The following is an 18,837-nucleotide window of genomic DNA, read 5'->3' on the forward strand; positions in this document are numbered from 1 at the left end:
AAACACTTGGGGCTTCCCCGCTTCTTTCCCTGAAAGTTCTTACTCAGATCTTATCTCTGCCCCCTACAAACTCTTGGCCCTGGGAATCTAATCTGGCTCTGCTCTGGCCTTTTGAACTCCTACCAGCTCCACCACTGGTGGGGCTTGACTTTCCCTGTAACGGCCTCCCTGCTAGAAACGCTCCTGGCTCTAGCCACGTGGCCAACACTCTTGCTGGGCTGATGGTCTCCTCTCTCCCCTTCTTCCCCCAAGATGGGGTAGTCAGACAGAACATTCTAGCTGCTGAATTTCACAGTGGAAGTATTAGAGCCATTCGGAAGAAGGAGAGGTCCTAGAGAAAGGTGGTCAGGGAAGCCCTTGAGGAAGAATAGGATCTGATCTCCAGATCCCAGCAGGAACACAGAGTCCTGTACAATTTCATGGCTTAGTGCAGGGATTGGCAGATTCTGGCTCAAGGGCCAAATCCAGCCTCCCTCCTGTTTTGGGAAATAAAGTTTTGTTGGGACACAGCTGCGGTCATTTGTTTCTGGATTGCCTGGTTGCTTTTGTGCTGCAATGGCAGAACCGAGTAGTTGCCACAGAGACTGTACGGCCTGCAAAGCCTAAAATATTTACCATGTGGCCCTTTACTGAAGAGATGGCCAACCCCTGGTTTAGGGCATCAGGCTTCCCCAAACAGTGATGTGAGGAACTCCAGCCCCATGAGACTGCTTCAATGAACCACAATAATCCAACACATCTGGGAAACACACATAATGTCCCCACCCCGAGGTGTGAAAACCCAAGGTGTTTCACAATACACCTTCATGTAGCAAAGGGTCCAAAAGATCCTGCATGGAAGAATGTTTGTGGTTTCCCAGCATTTCCAAAACTTCATTAATCTACCAAACCTCCTTTTCCTCAGAACACCTTTTCACATCCCGAGAATCTAGCATTAGAAACAGTCTGGGTGCTCGGCCCATCCCTGCCACAAATGAGAACCAATTCCTGGAAATGATCATGAAACCTTCCATGCACGAGCCTAAGAGAGAGAGAAAAAGAAGCAAGCCTTTCCAGCTTTACTTCCAGGAAAGGACCTGGCCAGATGCCTAGACCATAAATCCAAGCAAGGGGCACAGTGATCCAGAACATAGCTGCGAAGGTGGGCTGCTCTGAGTGGCCTTAGCTGAAGTACACACCTTGCAGAGCCTGCTCCCTCATTGATTGAATGGGATCCATGATGTCTGTCCTATCTCCGTTACAGGATTTTTGGGGGCAGGTCATCGAGAAAGTGAACAGGAAAATAGTCTGGAGGGATGACTGTGGTATCCTTGATTTTTGACAATGAGTTTTGCTTTGGTACAATGCTCAGCAATGGTGTAGTGAAAAAGGCCCTGAACCACGGTCACGAGTTCTCTTTGCTAGTCCTCACAGTGCTATAACTAACTGGGTTAACTGGGTGACTTTAAACAAGCGCCCCCCACCTGTACTTAACCCTGCTGGGCCTCATGTCCCTCTCTTCTAGAATGAGGGCTTTAGACTAGTTAATCTCTAAAGATCTGTTAGCTTTGAAATTCTGTGATTCCATGTGGTTAGATATGTGCAACTACCCTACTTATCCAAAACAACAGGTTTCTCTTACAAGCCATGAAACCTGCATCTCCTTGATTTTCTTAGTACAATATCTGTGTTCAGAACCAGATATGAAGAGGTATTACTGAAGGATTTCTGTGCTGCTGACAGCTTAGAAGGGAGGGCTAAGCCTTCTGGAAATGTCTACCTGGCAATTCTCAGCTTGATATTGGAGCCTATCTTTCCTTTCTGCCTCCACTGCTCAGGCTGTTCCATCCAACAATGGAGCCCAGACAGTTTGCCAGTGGATCTGGCAAAAGAAAAGAGTGGATGTGATTCCTGGAAAGGCAGTGGGGCCAAGGGTGGAGCAAAAGTTCCCTGACAGGCATGAGGTGATGTAGTTACAGGGCAGAATCCACATAAAATTCCTCTCTTTTGTCTCCCACCTCACCCCCAAAAACCATTTTCCAGCTTCACCAATAGTCCTCCATATCGAGGATTTATAAGCAGCTGAATAAGAGGGGCTTTATGAAGAAGGCAAGAATCTACTGAAAATACCCTGCTCCTCCATGAATGTAGGAAAATCCCAGAAAATCTTGGCCAGGTCAAAAGGTCTATGTCACAATGAGCCTGGGTCCAAATGGGGTGGGATGATGTGAAGAATGGGTGGTTGCCCTTTTGGTCTCAGTGTAGAAACCAGCTGCCTGTGGGGTCATCTAAGGGACCCTGAAAAGGAGGGACAGATGCCCAGGGGGACCCAGAGCTCTTGCAGAGGCAGGGTGCCCAGAGGCCACTGAGCCCCCAAGTCAGTCAATCAGCCACAGGTATTTATTGGGGTCCTACTGAGTTGGAAGTTCTCTGGGGGACATCACGAGACAGATAAAACGCAATTACTGCCCTAAAGGAGCTTAGAATCTACTTGAGAAGGCAAGGCTGGTACACTTAAATATAATTAAATGTGAGTGGGAGGCTGAGTGCTAACAATAGTCAGAAAAGGGGCCCCCAGCAAGGGCTGGGAGTGATGATAGAGGATTTGTCACTTTCCACACTTATTGGAAGCCTCTTCTATTTTCAAACATTCAGGAATGGAAATTTCACACTTTTCCTAGGTGACCTCTTCCAGTGTTTCATACAACTTTCTTGAAGTCTCCTTTGAGTCATCTTGTAACCTTCGGACGTGGATAATGCTTGACTTTCTTGGGCCCAAGGACAGCCAGCCTTTCTTCCGTGGGTGGAGCCCCGGCTTCATCACCTTCTCTTCCCACAGGTGGAGGAAGGATGATGGAAAGAGGCTGGGGTCCTGGAGGCCTTTGATCTTGGTCCTCCTCCCATGGTAACTGAACAGTTCATCTTTCTGTCCCTCAGGGTCCTGGATTCCTCTCTGGGGCAGTCAGGCTGGCCTCAGCAGGAAGAGAGTCATCCTGGAGCATCTTTCTTTCCACATGGGGCAGCTGGTCTGGTTGGAGGTTCACTTCCAGAAAATGTGTCATCTGAATTAGGGTGACCCTTTCTGCCTCCTGAGCTGCAGAGACACAGACCAGACTGTGAGGGTTCTGGGTAAGGACAGCACTGACTCTGATTTCCTAAGAACCACTCCCACCCACTGCAAGTTTTCAAGAACTTTCTGACACAGAAGCAATGGAGCCCTAGTTGGTTAGGTTAAGCCAGCCTACCCCCTGATAGGACTTGGACTTCGGGACCTGGGTCTGAGAACCTTAGCCTTCTCCACTTGCTGACAGAAAATCTCACCCTTTCTTTACTAGGTCTACATATCACAGAGCTGTCACTTTAAGAGTACTTAAACCTGGGCACATTGCTCTCAGAGAATTTTAGCAGGGCCTTGCAGAAGGGGGAAAATACGAGGTTTGATCCCAGATCTGGGCCTTGCACTCCTGCTCTCTGCTGTGAGGGTTGCTTATGAGGCTTATGGTTAACATAGGCATCACAGCCTTTGTAATCCTCCAAGAGCTTCTCCTTGTGCTCTGGGATGTAATTGACACATAAGTACAGAGATAATTTCTGATTTTATTGGTTAAAAACCAAGGCAGTTTGGGCAGGGTGGCTCACGCCTATAATCACAGCAATTTGGGAGGCTGAGGATCACTTGATGTCTGGAGTTCTGGCCAACATGGTGAAACCCCATCTCTACTAAAAATACAAAAATTAGCCAGGCATGATGGTACACGCCTGTAGTCCCAGCTACTTGGGAGGCTGAGGCAGGAGAATTGCTTGAATCTGGGAGACAGAGGTTGTAGTGAGCCGAGATTGCAGCACTGTACTCCAGCCTGGATGACAGAACAAGACTCCATCAAAAAAAAAAAAAAAGAAAGAAAAGAAAGAAAGAAGGAAGGGAGGGAGGGAGGAAGGAAGGAAGGAAGGAAGGAAGGAAGGAAGGAAGGAAGGAAGGAAGGAAAGAGAGAGAGAGAAAAAGAAAGAAAGAAAGAAAGGAAGGAAGGAAGGAGAAAGGAAGGAAGGAAGGAAGGAAGGAAGGATGGAAGAAAGAAAGAAAGAAATGAAACCTAGGACAAGAGTGGTTAAATGGCTTAGGCTAGAATTTAGCTCTTCTACACTGAAAAGTCCTGGCAGGACTCTACCCCTGCCCAGCCCTGAGGGTGTCAGGTGGGAACCAGAACTCTTCTGTTTAGCCTTGGGGCTACTGAACTCACAGATCCTCCTTCTCCGGAGCTTCCTTTGCAATGGAACCAGAGCCATAAGCATAAACAGGGCCAGCATGGTAGAGACAGGAGCCAGGGTCCGAGAGCTGCTCTCCTCTTCTGGAAAAGCACTAGAGTGGGGATGGAAAGAGCCCAGGAGAGAGGAGGTTGGAGCCGGGCAGAAGATTAAAGACCATTTGCCCATGTCCTTATTTTACAGGTGGGGGAGCTGAGGCCAAAGCAAGTGGGCAACCCTGTTTCCCATGGCAGGTTAGTGGCAGAGCTGGGACTAGAATCTCTGTCTTCAGGCTTCCAAACCCAAATCCTTTTCCCTCTTCCACCCATCTGTGTGTGGGCCCTGTGATGTCTCCCAATGAGAAAGAGGACTTGGTGGGAGCCAGCGACTCCAGCCTGAGCAATGGGCTCTGCTACAACCTTTCCTTGTGGCTTCAGTGCCACACCCCCTCTCTCTGGAGCTTCTATTCCTCATCTTTAAAAACAGAAAGTCCTAATGAAGATTCCAGCCTAAATATTGTCTTTCTGTCATTTAGATATCACTTGAAAACCACAGGGAGCGTTCTCACAGCAAGGCCCCTTGAGTGAGGGAGGGCATCTGATGTGTACGTCACTGTCTTGTGGGTACAAAGAGAGAGAAGTGAGCAGAGGGAGAGGGGCCTCCCTTGCATGCTGGGGATGAGACAGATATGGGGCCCCCTGACTGGGAGAAGGTGCCTGGGGGTTACCTCTTCACAGAGGACTCCTTGCCAGGGGGCCTCCAGGGTCCTACTGCCGGGGCCTGGCTCAGCGTTGCTTGGGGACCTCTGTCTCCAGTGGCAGCATCTAGGTCCCCTGCAGCACTTCCTTCCCCAGATGCTGCCTCTATGCTGGTCCACACACCTGCAGCTGGAGTTCCCAAGGTCCACAAGCCTACAGCTGGAGTTGTTTCTCCAACGTAGCCCAGAGATTGTTGCTTAGAAACTGGCGTTGCTTGTGGGAGGATTTCCCAGGCCAGAGTTTCTGAGACCAGAGCTGGTGGCCTAATGGTTCCTAGGACATTTTTGGCCACATCAAGAGTGATCCTGACCCCCTCTGTGTCCTCCTTTGGCCTATCAGCCTTGGTAGTTGTCATCTCCCTCCTGTCCTTGCTGGCTCTCACCCCGTTTGTCACTGAGCTTCTGGTGCCCCCCCAAACACCTTCTGTTGTATCGGACATGCTTCTGCTTTTTGCAGCTGGACTCTCTGGAATGGGAGCTGGTACTTTGACAGAACCCTCCGCCCAGCTGCCTGTCCCTGGAGCTGCTAGCCTTGTTGCTCCTGGGGTTTGGCTTCCCTCAGCTGAAGCTGTGGTCATGCTGGTTCCTGGAGTTGAAGCAACTGTGTCCCATGCTGTCCCCTGTCCTGAGGTCTGGGTGGTTCCTGGGATCCATCTATTGGCCACCGGAAATGCTGTTCCATAGGATCGCATGGTGAGCTCCCCAACAGCTGGAGTGGCTGTGGGGAGGGTGCTGGAGGGACCTGTGTGGAGAGCAGAGGGAGGCCACATGGGAAGGCTGGCAGGTGGCCTACTGGTTTTGGCAAAGGACACCAGGTTTCACATGTCTGCTAAGTGGAATGCAACCTCACTAAGAGATGCAGTCTTTGACCAATAGGATGGATAAAATAAAAAATAGGAAAATTTTTCATTATCCATTATCTGTGGCAGGCATTCTCTAGTCTGTGGCAGACACTGACATGTTATATTCCTATTTCCTTTTCCCATGCTCACATGTTTTCTATCCAGCTGTCTTGAACCCCCAAGCTGCTTTCTCCAGAGGCCCATCTTCCAGCATGTACTGGTCTTCAAAAAAGACAAAAGAAACACTGCAGTTCTAGCAGAGCAGCCAGTTGCAGCAGGCGGCTGGAGAGCAGCATCTACTAGAATTAACCTGCTCTCAGGCTGCCTCCTGTCATGCTGTCTCCTCTGCCAAGTGGCCTTTCACAGCCTGGATGCCCTTCCTATGCTCTGGGTGCCTGACTTGGGATCAACAACCAGAACCTGCCACAGAGGGCCTAGGCCTGGGATCTGTCAGATGCCTGCTGAGGGGCTCAGCAAGAGTCTGCATGAGGGACAGCTCAGTTGCAATTCTTTCGTCCTGCCTGTCACACCTCCTCTGCAGTCCTGCCGCTTCTCTGCATGTCTGAACATGTAGCTATCAGGATCCTAAGAAGCCACATTATCCCATTCTTGGAGCCATCTCCAAATATATATTTCATGACATTTGGGGTACTCGGGTGGGAGAGTGTACATGCATTCACTGGGTGAAGTTTTTCCTAAAATCTCCCTTTCTTTTGAAGGTAGCCTTCTTCTGAAATGAAAGCCTACTTCTTAAAGTCTTTGCCTTGCCCCAGCTTTTCATTGTACTTCCCTAATGTTTCAAGCCCTTCTAGGTCTCTGAGCCTTCTCTTGCACTTCCTCCTTCCTAGAATGTGCTTCACCAAGCTTGACCCATCAGCCATCAGCTCGTACCTGCAGAGATGGTCAGATTCATGCTTAAGAACAGCATGGCATTTTCACTTCCAATGCCGCAGAGGTAGCATCCGATGTCATCCGGGGACAGTTGGGACAGCCTCACCACAAACAGGCCTCTCTGTGGAAAGTCTGTGAGGGCCACACGGTCACGATAGCGATGGTGAGTGTAGTGGCTGGTGGACACAATGGTCTGGCAGATCCATCTTGGGGGCCCCAGACGGCACCAGTACTTCCTTTGGTGCCTGTTGACAGATGAGGGGGCATAATGGCAGCGGATGGTGACAGCTCCTCCAGGCTCCCCAGACACCAGCCTTGAGCCCTTCAATGCATTTGGAGCTGTAGAAAGAGAAGGAAGTCAAAGGAGAGGGAGTGGTGAGCATAGTCACTGTTTGGGGAGTCACGAGCTCTGAACTCTGCCAGAATTAGAGGTCAGGTCAGAAAATGCCACTGTGAACATGGAGCAGAATCAATATAGAAATGGCAGAACTCAGCAATTGGGAAAGCTGATGTTGCCCCGAGGTATGGAAGATGAAAATGTCATCATAATCTTACCCACTATTTAGCTAACACTTATCCTGTGCTATCCTGGTCCATCCAGAGCATGGTTCCCCTGTGCTCCAATGCAGATGTTTAAAATGATGCTATCTAAGCACATGTAGGAGGGCTGAGGCAACATCTGACACTCACTCACTCAGTCACTCCTCACTGTAGATTTAGACAACACCGTCCAACCGATGCCACCGACGATAACATTAAATGATAATTTATCATTAAAATACAAAAATATTCACAATTATAAACAAGGACCCTTTCAGGACACCAGTGATGATTCCCTGATAGAAGGACTCTGGTTTGCATGGGATGTAAAAGAGAGATGCTAAACAGTAAGAATATATCAGTGTATCTTTCATGTGCAAAAGACGAGGAGCCCTGAAACACAAGAATCCCGTTCTGCTTGCTGGGTACCTTTCTGGACCAGTGGTTGTAAAATTCTTCACACTAGTCACTTTTCCATAGAAACAGAAACAACCAAATGCCACCATATAAGCACAGATGAGCAGTACTGTGAATATGTCTGCTTGGCAACAGGCATAAGGACAATTCGTAGTTGAACCACATATATGGCCAGCTTCCTGGATGACTTAAATGTGATGCGGTGCAAGCAGAAACAAAGTTTATTCTTTCTCTCACTGCCTCTTCATATCTTCTCCATGGACATCTCTGATCTTTGATGAAATCTCAGGCACAATCTCATGTATAGTAGCTTTCATAATCTCTCCTGGATAACAAAAAGCCCCACTTAGTCTAAACTTACACATCCAGTCCAGTCCAATGAAAGATTACAACTCCAATCTCTTGCCCAGTCAAAACCTTTTCCTTTCTCCCAGCTGGGCTTGGAGTCTGTCATGGAGGAGGGGGGCATGGTTGGAGTCTCTTGCTTTGCTCTACCCCTTCCCCTATTCAAAGCTTCTGTTTGGGGGTCCCTGCAGGGTTGGGTAGAGTGGGGAGAGGAGAGGTGAATGAGACAGTTGTGATCTGCCCTTGGTGCTTTCTGGGCATGGCAGATGACCAAGGCTGCTTCTTTTTTGCCTACCAGATATATTTTTAACATATATGGCTGTCGTTTTCTCCTTATGAGAACTGCATGTTCTTCTGCTGGCCTTTGGTGGCCACCACCCACAAGCCTATGACTTCTGGCTATCTGCCCTGCTCTGTGGTCATAGTCCCCTCTGGGTGGCCCTCTAGGTGGAGGCCCTGCATTTAACACAGGAAGCACGCCTGCGTCCTGCGGTCAGAAGAAATCTGGGACAAAGAGCAAACTTGTTGAGTGACTTTCTGGAAGTTCCTTCTCTTACTTGGCTTAAAGTGAGGAAAAAGTGATGTCTCCTGTCCCCTGGGACAAGTGGAGGGGACCACAACACAGGGACAGCTCTCTGACACAGTGAGCTCTGCAGCCGCTGATGATTCTCTCCTTCCCTCATTTGGCCTGGACAGATTCCCGCGGGGCTGTTGCTGGGACTAGCTCTATGGTGTCTTTCTACAGCCCTGGACATGTGGTTCAGCATCTTGTGGTAGGATGTGGATGCCTGGCACCTATCAGTTTGTTCTGTCTTTAGGACCTCTAAACCCCAGAAAGTGCAGTTTAATATCCTTGATTTGGTTTGGATGTTTGTCTCCTCCAAATCTCATGCTGGAATGTATTTCCCAATGTTGAGGGTGGGGCCTGGTGGGAGGTGATTGAGTCGTGGGGGCATCCATCATGAATGGTTTAGCACCATCCCCTTGGTGCTAAATGAGTTATTTCTCAGTTTACATGAGATCTGGGGCCTCCCCTCACCCCTTCTCTTGCTCCCTCTCTCGCTATGTGCTGTGCTGCTCCTGTTTTGCCTCCCCCATGAGCAAACGCTCCCTAAAGCCTCACCAGAAGCCAAGCAGATACCGGCACCATGCTTCCTGTACAGCCTGCAGAACCATGAGCAAAAGTATGCTTCTTTTCTGTATAAATTACTCAGTGTCAGGTATTTCTTTATAGCACTGTAAAAATGGCCTAATATAATCCTATTACCAGGAACGGTTAAGTAGTTTGCGGGTGCCAGAGCAAAATGAAAATGCAGGACTTCTTGTTCAAAAGTTATTAGGAATTTCAACATGGCAACAGCAGAGCATTAAGCCGAGTACCTTCTGAGTATGGGGTCCTGTGTGAATGCACAAGCCCGGGAAACCTACCCTGCCTATTATGTGTGTACTCAGGTCTAATTACCGGAAGAGTAGAGGTCATAAATGTTATGGCTGTACTGATACTCACTGTAAGTTTAATTAAACAACACAACCCAAACCATGCCACTAATGGGAAAGTTAAATTACCATTTAAATTTACCAAGTTGTGAATATTTGCAACATTCACAATGACAAACAAGGACCATTTCAGGACAACAGTGATGATGCCCTGATAAAGTGTGCATACCCCGGATTTCAGGTATTCTCCTGATCTGCATGTGGCACATTTGAGAGGAGCATGGTTCCATTAATCAGCAGGACGCGGTGGTCTGACTTTACAGTAGAAAGCTGATTAAGAACCCTTAATCGACCCTTGCAATGCACATAATTTTCTATTAATACCAAAGTTAAGAACCAATACCTTAAGGATTCATTTGATAGATCACTGATTAGTAGCTCTTTGTTATAAATAATAATTAAGGTTTGGGAAATTTTATATTAACTACCGTAAGAATTCAAGACCAGGCCAGCATTTTAGGGTCAATGTGTACCCACCTGGGGGCCCTGATGCCAATTCTCTGCTCATCCGTGGAGGTGGGTGCCCTGGCTCTCATCTCATCATTGTTACTCAGCAATTGTCTATTGCTATGGCTTCCATTAGGAGAGGCTAGGGCTCCCTATAGCTGTAGGGAGCCTGACTTGATCTGAGAGACCCTGAGAGGTCTGAGGTCCATGGTTGAACAAAGGGAGGGTAGAGGTTTTACCTGCAAAGGAGCTCTCCTCCCTCCAGCAGAGGGATGACGAAGGCCTGAGTGTTCCCATGGTCCGGAGATGGGTCCTGGAGGGGAGAGAGCCCTCCCACAGCCAGCTCGGATGGGGTCTTTTTTGTGGAAGGGCGAAAGAAGAACCTGCAGCAAAGGAAGGAGGTGGGTCATCAGGGAGCTATCCATGTGTCCAGAAAGGCACCCACAGAGGAAGAAGCAAACAGCCAGCTCCAAACCCCTGCCAGGCCAGATAGCTCCAGGCCATCCATCAAGTAAGAGCTGCCTGCCCTCCTGCAGCTTCTCCCTCCCACTGCTACCACCTTGCTAGGGTCTCAGGCAGCAGCTGCCTAGAGGGGGAGGAGAGGGGGGTGGGGAAGTGGGAAGGCAGCAACCACACCCCCTTCCTGGACTGCAGGCCTTGTGGGGATGAGGGAGTATACCTTTAAATGAAGATTAAAGTGCTGACCAAAGTATTTAACTGGAAACTTTAAATGATCAAATTTAGAACGTTTGAGACTTAAAGCAATTAATTTAGGACTGTTACTTAGCAGAAAAATCATGGGCCTGCCTGAGTTGTCATTTGGGGGCAGGGGAAGCCTGCTGTTACTGAAAAATTTTAAAAGGGACAGCAGGAGGTTAAAAAGGTGGCGTGATTTTATCACACAGAGTGCTTACTCAAATATTGGCTGCTTTTTTTTTGTTTTTGCTTTTCTTTTGAGATGGAGTCTCGCTCTGTTGCCCAGGCTGGAGTACTGTGGCGCAATCTCAGCTCACTGCAACCTCAGCCTCCCGGATTCAAGCGATTCTTCTGCCTCAGCCTCCCAAGTAGCTGGGACTACAGGTGCGTGCCACCATGCCCAGCTAATTTCTGTATTTTTAGTAGAGACAGGATTTTACCATGTTGGTCAGGCTGGTCTCGAACCCCTGACCTTGTGATCTGCCTGCCTTGGCCTGCCAAAGTGCTGGGAGTATAGGTGTGAGCCACTGTGCCCAGACTTACTGGCTACCTTTGATTCATTAAAACTCTGATTTGTTTTTAAGCCAGTTGTTAATCCTTTTTTTTTGGTATTATCATAGAATTTTCTTTCATTCATTAATTTATTCAGTCATTACTTATTAAGCATCTATTTGCCATTTGTCATCTAAGCATGGTTTATACCTGGACAGTTTTACCATACCAGCCTGTGAGGAACTTTAGGGCAGCCTGGAAGACTCAGGTCTGGTTTTGTAAGCCCTGAACCTGATCTGGGTTTGGGACTCACCTTGTAGCAGGCACAGTATGAGGAAGAAAGGCATTTTCCATCCTGCCCTCCTGTTGGCAACCTGCAAAAAACACTCTAAATGAAAAGAGGCCTGAGAGAAGCTGGGTGAGGGCAGTGGGGACTTGAAAGAACAAGCATCTTCTCGCTTTGGGATCTCGGTTTGCTCGGCGCAGAGGCTGGGTTGCAGATATCTGAGACTAAGACAAGCACTTCCCTCCCTGAGAAAGCATGACTTTATCCTTAGCCTCCTAAGCATGCACATTTTGGTAACGTCCACGAGGCTAAAATGTCCCTTACCCTTAAGGGTTCTGTGTTCAGAAGAGGTGAAACTCCCTCTGTAGGATTCTAGCCCGGGCACCCACTTGCCAGCCTGGAGCTCTGAGTTTGTGGGAGCACCGTGTAATGGAAAGGCCACATTTGAAGTCTAAACTCTAGTTGGAATTGTGGGACTTTGGAAAGTTAGTCTCAGGGATTCGATTCCTTTTCAGGGGAATGAAGGAATCTGCATGGGGTTGTTGTTTCACAGCTTAAGTGAGATCGTGGTAAAGTGCCAGCAATGAGCCTGGAGTAGTCCACTTCTGTTCCTCTCCTCGCCACTTCCTGTTCACAGAAGGGGAATTGGTTTTTTCAAGGGAAGATTTCTGTGTCACTGTTAGTGTGCCTCTGGTCAGTAACAAGGAGTTAAAAAGTAAATCTCAGACCAAGCAGCTCTCTGCACTAGGGTGCTATTCTGTTTCTTCTCCACAACTTCTAGAAAGCCCTCTCTGTCCCCCGATCCACACTGACCTTCACCCCTCTCTGGTCTCTCCCACTGGCCTGGGGAGCTTCCAGAGGGTACGGCTTTGTGTTTCATCTCTCTCCCATCATGCTCTGAAAGGGGATCTAGCACATTGTAGATGTGAAATGCACAGCTATTGTGAACAGTAACCCTCCTCTTTTAACGGACACCATACTGATCACTACTCAAAGGTCTTTCACCACTTGCTGATGAAAAAGACAGATTGTGGCTGGGTGCAGTGGCTCATGCCTGAAATCCCAGCACTTTGGGAGGCTGAGGTGGGTGGCTCACGAGGTTAGGAGTTCAAGACCAGCCTGACCAACATGGTAAAACCCCGTCTTTACTAAAAATACAAAAGTTAGCCCGATGTGGTGGCACGCACCTATAATCCCAGCTACTCAGAAGACTAAAGCAGAGAATTGCTTGAACCCAGAAGGTGGAGGTTGCAGTGAGCCCATGCCACTGCACTCCCACTTGGGTGACAGAGCAAGACTCTGTCTCAAAAAAAAAAAAAAAAAAGACAGAGATTGTACGTTATACTTCTTTTGTATTCCCTAGAGGGTATTCATGGATGCTTTTTGATTGATTAAAAATCTACTCTTTGAATCTATCTACTGCTTCTGTTTCTGGGACCTATAGATTTTTTAAAAAGCAAACTACAGTTAGCCAGTGAGTTTTCTTCCTACTCTGTTATGTTCCTCACTACTGTTGAGGACAGGTGCTAACAGTCAATGGTTTGGCCCATGGGCAGAAACCCCCTCACTCCCCAAACAGTTTAAGCCATGCAAAGCCACTGGCCAGTTTGGGACACAGGCTGTACAGGAGGGAATCACAAAGAGGAAAACAGGGAAGAGGGGAAAAGAGGAGGCAAAGGAAGTAGGAGAAAGGGGAGAGAAAAGGAGAGGTAGGAGGTGAAAGAAGGGAAAAGGGAAGAGAGGGGACAGAAGAGAAAAGTAGAGAGTCCATGGGGTGGCCCTGATCTTGTTTTCCTGCAATGAGACTTGGCAAGTTGTCACCTCAGCTTGACTCTGCCCAGCCCTCTCCACTGAGGCCTTTCCCTGCTCTATCCAGTTTGAGTCCCAAGGGTGGCCAGATCTTTAAAAGTCGATAGGCTCTTTATGCATGTTTCTGTGCCTTCCCTCTAGCAAGTCCCCTAGCTTGGGCACTGCGATGGCAGTCTCAGACCCTTCCCTGCCTTACAGAGCTTCCTGTCCCCACCCGGAGACTCTCCCAGGGTGTTCTTGCACCTAATTCATAATTTGATTAATATTCACCAAGTCCTGGCTGATTCTGGGGCTGGCACCTAGACACCCGCTGGGCAAATTTTTCTAAAGCACTAAGTGCTGATGCAGCATGTGTTGGGGCCAAAGTCTCTGCATCACACCATCCAGTTCCTCTGAAGCCACCGGTGCAGCAATCTCTGGGCTTCAGGAAGAAAAGCCGGTTCCATGGGGCAATGAGGAAGCAGGAGTATAAGATAAAATGTTTCCAGGGAATTATCAGCTTTGATTGGAGGCTGGAAGGATAATATTCAACGGAATGTCTCCAAGTCACCCTCTCTGCCAATGACCTTCAGAAATCCTTTCTCCAGGAGACAGGGGGCCATAATCAGTAGCCTGGGGCCACAGGCTTCTGTTACTGCCCACTGCATTTTAGGGGATGAGACCACATGAGGGTACTCTCTTGTCCCTCTCATCTTGCTGGGAAGGGCATGCACCTCACCTCAGCTTCAGCACAGGCTGCTGTGTGACTTCCCAGATGCCTACTGGCCCTCTGAGCCCCAGTTCATTCCTATCCCCTCCCCACATCCCCTGGGCAGCAGATAAGAAGGGAAGGAGTCAGTGTGGTATAGAGGAGAGAGCACAGAACCAGGACTCAGGAGGGGCTGCAGCAGCCTGAGGCTGCTGCAATAACTTGGCCAATGTTCTGTTCCTCTCCTCTATGAAAGAAGAGCTTTGCCCACATGTTCTCCATGTTTCTTCTCTTTGTAACGTTTTTTTGGTTCTAAATTATCCAGGACTTCTAAGGAACCATGCACTCTGGTGGGTGTGAGCAGAATAATAGGGAACTGAGAGGGAGCCCTTATGTTCTGGACCCTAGAACCCTTAACTGGCCTCCTGGGAAGAAGCCCACCTGCTCTGGGAAGGGCACTGAGGAGCATGTGTGACAGCTATGACTGCAGTTCACCCCCCACATTCAGAGGCAAGATCCCAACCTCCAGGAGAAAGCCTCATTTCACCTTTTGTTCTCTGAGCTTCAGTGTGGCCTCTCCATCCATCTCAGTCCAGAAACAAGATCCAGGTGGACTTTTCTTCTTATGAGATGCAGGTGTTTGGACGTCTTCTAGTTGCTCTTCTTTAAACCTGGAGACTGAGAAGTCAAGGTGGTATGGTGGAAAGCAGCTGGAGCTAGCAACAGAAGGTTGGGGTGTAAGGCATAGCTCTGTCACTCACCTCAAGTCACTTCTTTTTGGATTTTATTATTTATAAGAGGAAGCCAGTCCTAATCCCTTGTCATTCGTACTGTCACTTATTCCTGAAGAACTTTTCCAAGGGTGGTAACAGTAGCTTCAAGAAAGAAAACAGTGATCCATGTCCTTCCTCCTCTTGTGTCCCCTCCAGTCCAGGGTCTCAGACTATTTAGGGTGCCCCAGCTTACCAGCCCATTCAGGCATCTCCCAGACAAGTGATGCAACAACTTGGGCAGGAGGGCAGGGAAAATTCAAAATTCAAGAGAGGAATTCCCCTACCATTTGGCTGGCAGCTGGTGCCCTTCAGCTGACCTGGCCCCTCCAACTCTCATAGAGAAGCACTTTGGGCAGCTTGGATCACTGACTTCAGAGCTGCATGAGCTGATGGTTACTAATTCATGTTCCGGACAAAGCATAATACAGTAAATGAGACGATCTTCATGGAAAGAAGACACTGAGAAGTGTGGCTTACCCAAATAGATGACATACTTGAAAAATACCCCAATATTTCCATTTGGAAAATAGTTTATGGGGTTTTTTTCCTTGTAAAAGATGTGATCTTCCAATCTCTGTTGGTCTGAAACTGACATTAAAATGGCTTGTACAGCTGAAGCACTCAACAATGAATGGGCACAAGGGGATGAGGGTGCTGCAAGCTGTAATTTGGGACCTTCACTAGGACCCCTGATAGATATGATAATATGGCACCTCTGAGCCATTTAGAAAGGGCAACTCTTTCTTTTTTTTTTTTTTTTTTTGAGACGGAGTCTCGCTCTGTCGCCCAGGCTGGAGTGCAGTGGCCAGATCTCAGCTCACTGCAAGCTCCGCCTCCCAGGTTTATGCTATCCTCCTGCCTCAGCCTCCCAAGTAGCTGGGACTACAGGCGCCCACCACCTCGCCCGGCTAGTTTTTTGTATTTTTTAGTAGAGACGGGGTTTCACCGTGTTAGCCAGGATGGTCTCGATCTCCTGACCTCGTGATCCGCCCGTCTCGGCCTCCCAAAGTGCTGGGATTACAGGCTTGAGCCACTGCGCCCGGCAACTCTTTCTTAAGAATAAATTCAGTTGGTATATTGTTGTGCAATTTGCCATAGCCATAGATGGCAGCATGTATTCGTGCGATTCCCCTTCCAAATTTGAAGGCAGATTGGGGGTAGAAACTGAGTCACTGAAAGCAATAGCAGAGGAAGAGAAACAACTCTATGGGTGCTTGGAGTTCGGCCATGACAGGACAATTGTGCACTTGTGTGTGCTGGTAACTGCGTGCACAGCAGTCTATGCTGCTCTCCCAGGACTTGGTCAGCAGCTTCCAGTGCTACAGCTCCAGATCTTCACCTCCATCTATAGCCTCTCATATTAGTTAAAATACATCTACAATGTGAGTGGTCTCTCCTTAGTAATGGCACTCCCGAGCAGCTCACGACCCGAAGAACTGTATACAGTGGACTTGCCTTCCGAGACTCGTTTCCAGAAATGAGTGACCTTCTTGTAGGTGGTAGAGAGGTAGCTAATGCCTCTCTGGCTAGGTTCTCCCCTTCCACTCCTCATGGAGCAGTATAGTGTCATGTTTGATCACATAGACTCTGGAGTCAGACTCCCCCCTCCTCTCAGTTAAGATCTCAGTTCTACTTTTTACTGGGAAAATGACATGGGAAGAGAAAATAGCACCTATCTCATAAAGTTATTATGTGGATCAAATGTGATAATCCATATAATTCAAAGTTCTTAGTATGCAGTTAATTTTCATTAAACATTAGCTGAGAATATTATTAGCTTGGCTTGTAGCAAAGCGAGCAGGTGTCTTATCATGATCGAACTCTCAAAAGAAAAAAAATTCCTTTGATGGTTTTCATCTATTCAAGGGTCCTCTCCCTCCCTCCTTCCCTTCCTTCCTTTATTCCTTTTCCTTTCCATTATTTTCACATTTGAAAGATTAAAAATTCATCAATTTGTCTAAGGACACTTCTGAATTAAATTTATATTCTTAAGTAAACGTTTGTCAAATTTTCACCATTTTGTAAATGTTGCTGCCATTTGCATCCTTAAGGGCATATTTTTCTGTTTTATCTACTTTCGAACACTTTGAAGACTTTTTGATTACAGAAACCAAAAATTATAGTAAAGTACAATTAATTGTAATGCACTGGTCCAGTTTCCAGAGCACTTTCTCAGAGCCATGATGTCCCTTCTCTGAAGCTTTATGGAGGAGAAAACTCCATACTGGCTGCTTCTCTTGGGGATACAATTGAATTTTCTTATGCAATACAAAGCCCCAGGGGTTCCTTTACATAGATATATGACACTATAACCTTCTGATTTTAGGCCCTAGACTCTGGAATCAGGCTTGACCAGATGTCAGATCTGGGAAGAGCTTTGTCCATTCCCTGTCCTCCAGTTCCCACCTCCAATCCCCCAGTTAGCAAATGACTTCGTTAAACATACACACATGAGAGTAAAAACCAGCAAACAGAAAACTAACCCAAGAAAGGAAAGCTACTTGTGCTGTAAAACAATCCATATGGATCTCTTCCCTCTCCAAAATGTGCTTTCTAGTGTGTAATGAAGAGCAGTGGACAGAGGTGCTTTAGGTTCCCACGTGGCTCACCCAATCCTGTCCCTTTCCTTGGTAGTCAATGCTTATCCTCCTCCTTATGTGTTATGGCAGCTTTCTGCCTGCTGTACCCACTTTGTAAGCTTTTTCTACCCTTGTTGTCTGCTGGAAAGACACATGGTCCCTCCTGGCTCAGGTAGAATACTAAGTATTAAAGAAAACATCATTTAAAAACACCTGCATTCATACAAGTCCTTGGTTACTTACTTAGAAATTCACAAAGGAAGGTGAACTATGAGACTTGTCACTCCTCCAAATGACAACGGAAGAAAGTATTTGTATAGCACAAATAATCATTTTATAATGGCATTTAGCAAGCTTTTATAACCTCAACCACCACTTACCTGATAGCAAAGCTGGCAGTTCAACAATATTCAATGCCTAAACACAGGAGGCATTCCAAAGGCAGTTAGTTGAGTGCTGAGACAGTTAAAGTTCATGTACAGGCTGTTGGCAAAAGCACAGAGTAAAGAATCCCAGGAGATTATTTCATAGATGGGAGCATTTTAGCCTAAGACTTGAGCTGTAGCTCATTCTAGAATGTTGGTATGAATTGCTGTTGGAGAACATGATCAGCACCTCTTAGCATAATCTTTCTGGAGTGACTTGAGTCTGAGAATGGAAATGAATATGTTTCTTACTGATTAAGATTATTCAGTTAGGATGCTATTTTGAATACACATTCTCCTATGATAATGAATCACTGGTCCTCGTAGGATGGAAAGGGCCCCCAAAAAGTTAACTTGCCACTAAGGAGGCTATTGGTCTCCGTCTTCTCAAAGAATGGTGCTATTTGTGGGGGCTTGGTGTTCATCTCTGTTGCTGGCAGGTTGAATGTTTGATAGCAATAGTAACTAACTCAGTGTTGATTAGTGGGAGCCTATACTGTTTGCTGGGCCCATGCATAGCCTTCATTCTTCTGATAGTGCACCTTCCTTAATGTGTACACTGTGTTAGCACCAGGGTGGCCAATGGCTGAAGCTGGCTGATGTCAGAAGACCAAGCCATCCTGTCTACTTGGCAGTTAGTGGTTCTTCCATGGTGGATTCTCTCTGGTGAGCATTAGCATGTGATACAAAGATCTTCACACATCCTGCCCACTCCCTTGTCCCTCCATGTTCCATTACCCCCACCTTTCACTCTGTATGTATTCTAACATCAGGTCATTTCTCCTTTCACACAAAATAGATGACCAGGTGCACTGTCCAAGCTCTGTCCCTTGGATGGACTTTCTCCTGACTCTGTCTTTTAAGACCATTCCTTGCAGTACACCTACTATCCACTTTCGACCTGAACCAAACCAACTTATCTATAAACAAAGCTTGGGTTTTTCCCCTGTCTGCCATTAGCTATCAAGTATGCTCTTCTGTGGCCCCTTATGAGCCCTGGGTGGGGCACTTGTGTAACAGTGGTAGTTATTATGAGGGTCTGGGCTGCCTGCTTATGCAGCTTGCTGTGCTTTCAGGTCCTTGTGCTTGATCCCAGCTAAAGTGCTTATAAGTCATGATGAATTGCTGCTGG

At 47.4% G+C, this 18,837-nt stretch overlaps 1 protein-coding gene across 2 annotated transcripts; it reads right to left on the bottom strand.

Annotated features, from left to right (window-relative positions):
* Positions 1-2,483: 2,483 nt before the first annotated feature.
* Positions 2,484-14,852, bottom strand: FCAMR (Fc alpha and mu receptor). 2 transcript variants are annotated; one of them, XM_065541002.2, is made up of 8 exons: positions 14,690-14,852; positions 14,476-14,606; positions 11,459-11,519; positions 10,197-10,340; positions 6,712-7,050; positions 4,949-5,720; positions 4,218-4,336; positions 2,484-3,068 (listed from the first exon to the last, which is right to left on the bottom strand). In XM_065541002.2, coding segments are annotated over exons 2-8 (1,476 nt in total). In that variant the 5' UTR covers positions 14,515-14,606; positions 14,690-14,852; the 3' UTR covers positions 2,484-3,066. The 2 variants fall into 2 exon arrangements, with proteins under 2 accessions (XP_065397074.1, XP_015304733.3); XM_015449247.4 differs by having other exon boundaries at positions 2,484-3,073.
* Positions 14,853-18,837: the final 3,985 nt, after the last annotated feature.

Source organism: Macaca fascicularis, chromosome 1 (genome assembly GCF_037993035.2).
Source record: "Macaca fascicularis isolate 582-1 chromosome 1, T2T-MFA8v1.1".
Lineage (NCBI taxonomy): Eukaryota > Metazoa > Chordata > Mammalia > Primates > Cercopithecidae > Macaca > Macaca fascicularis.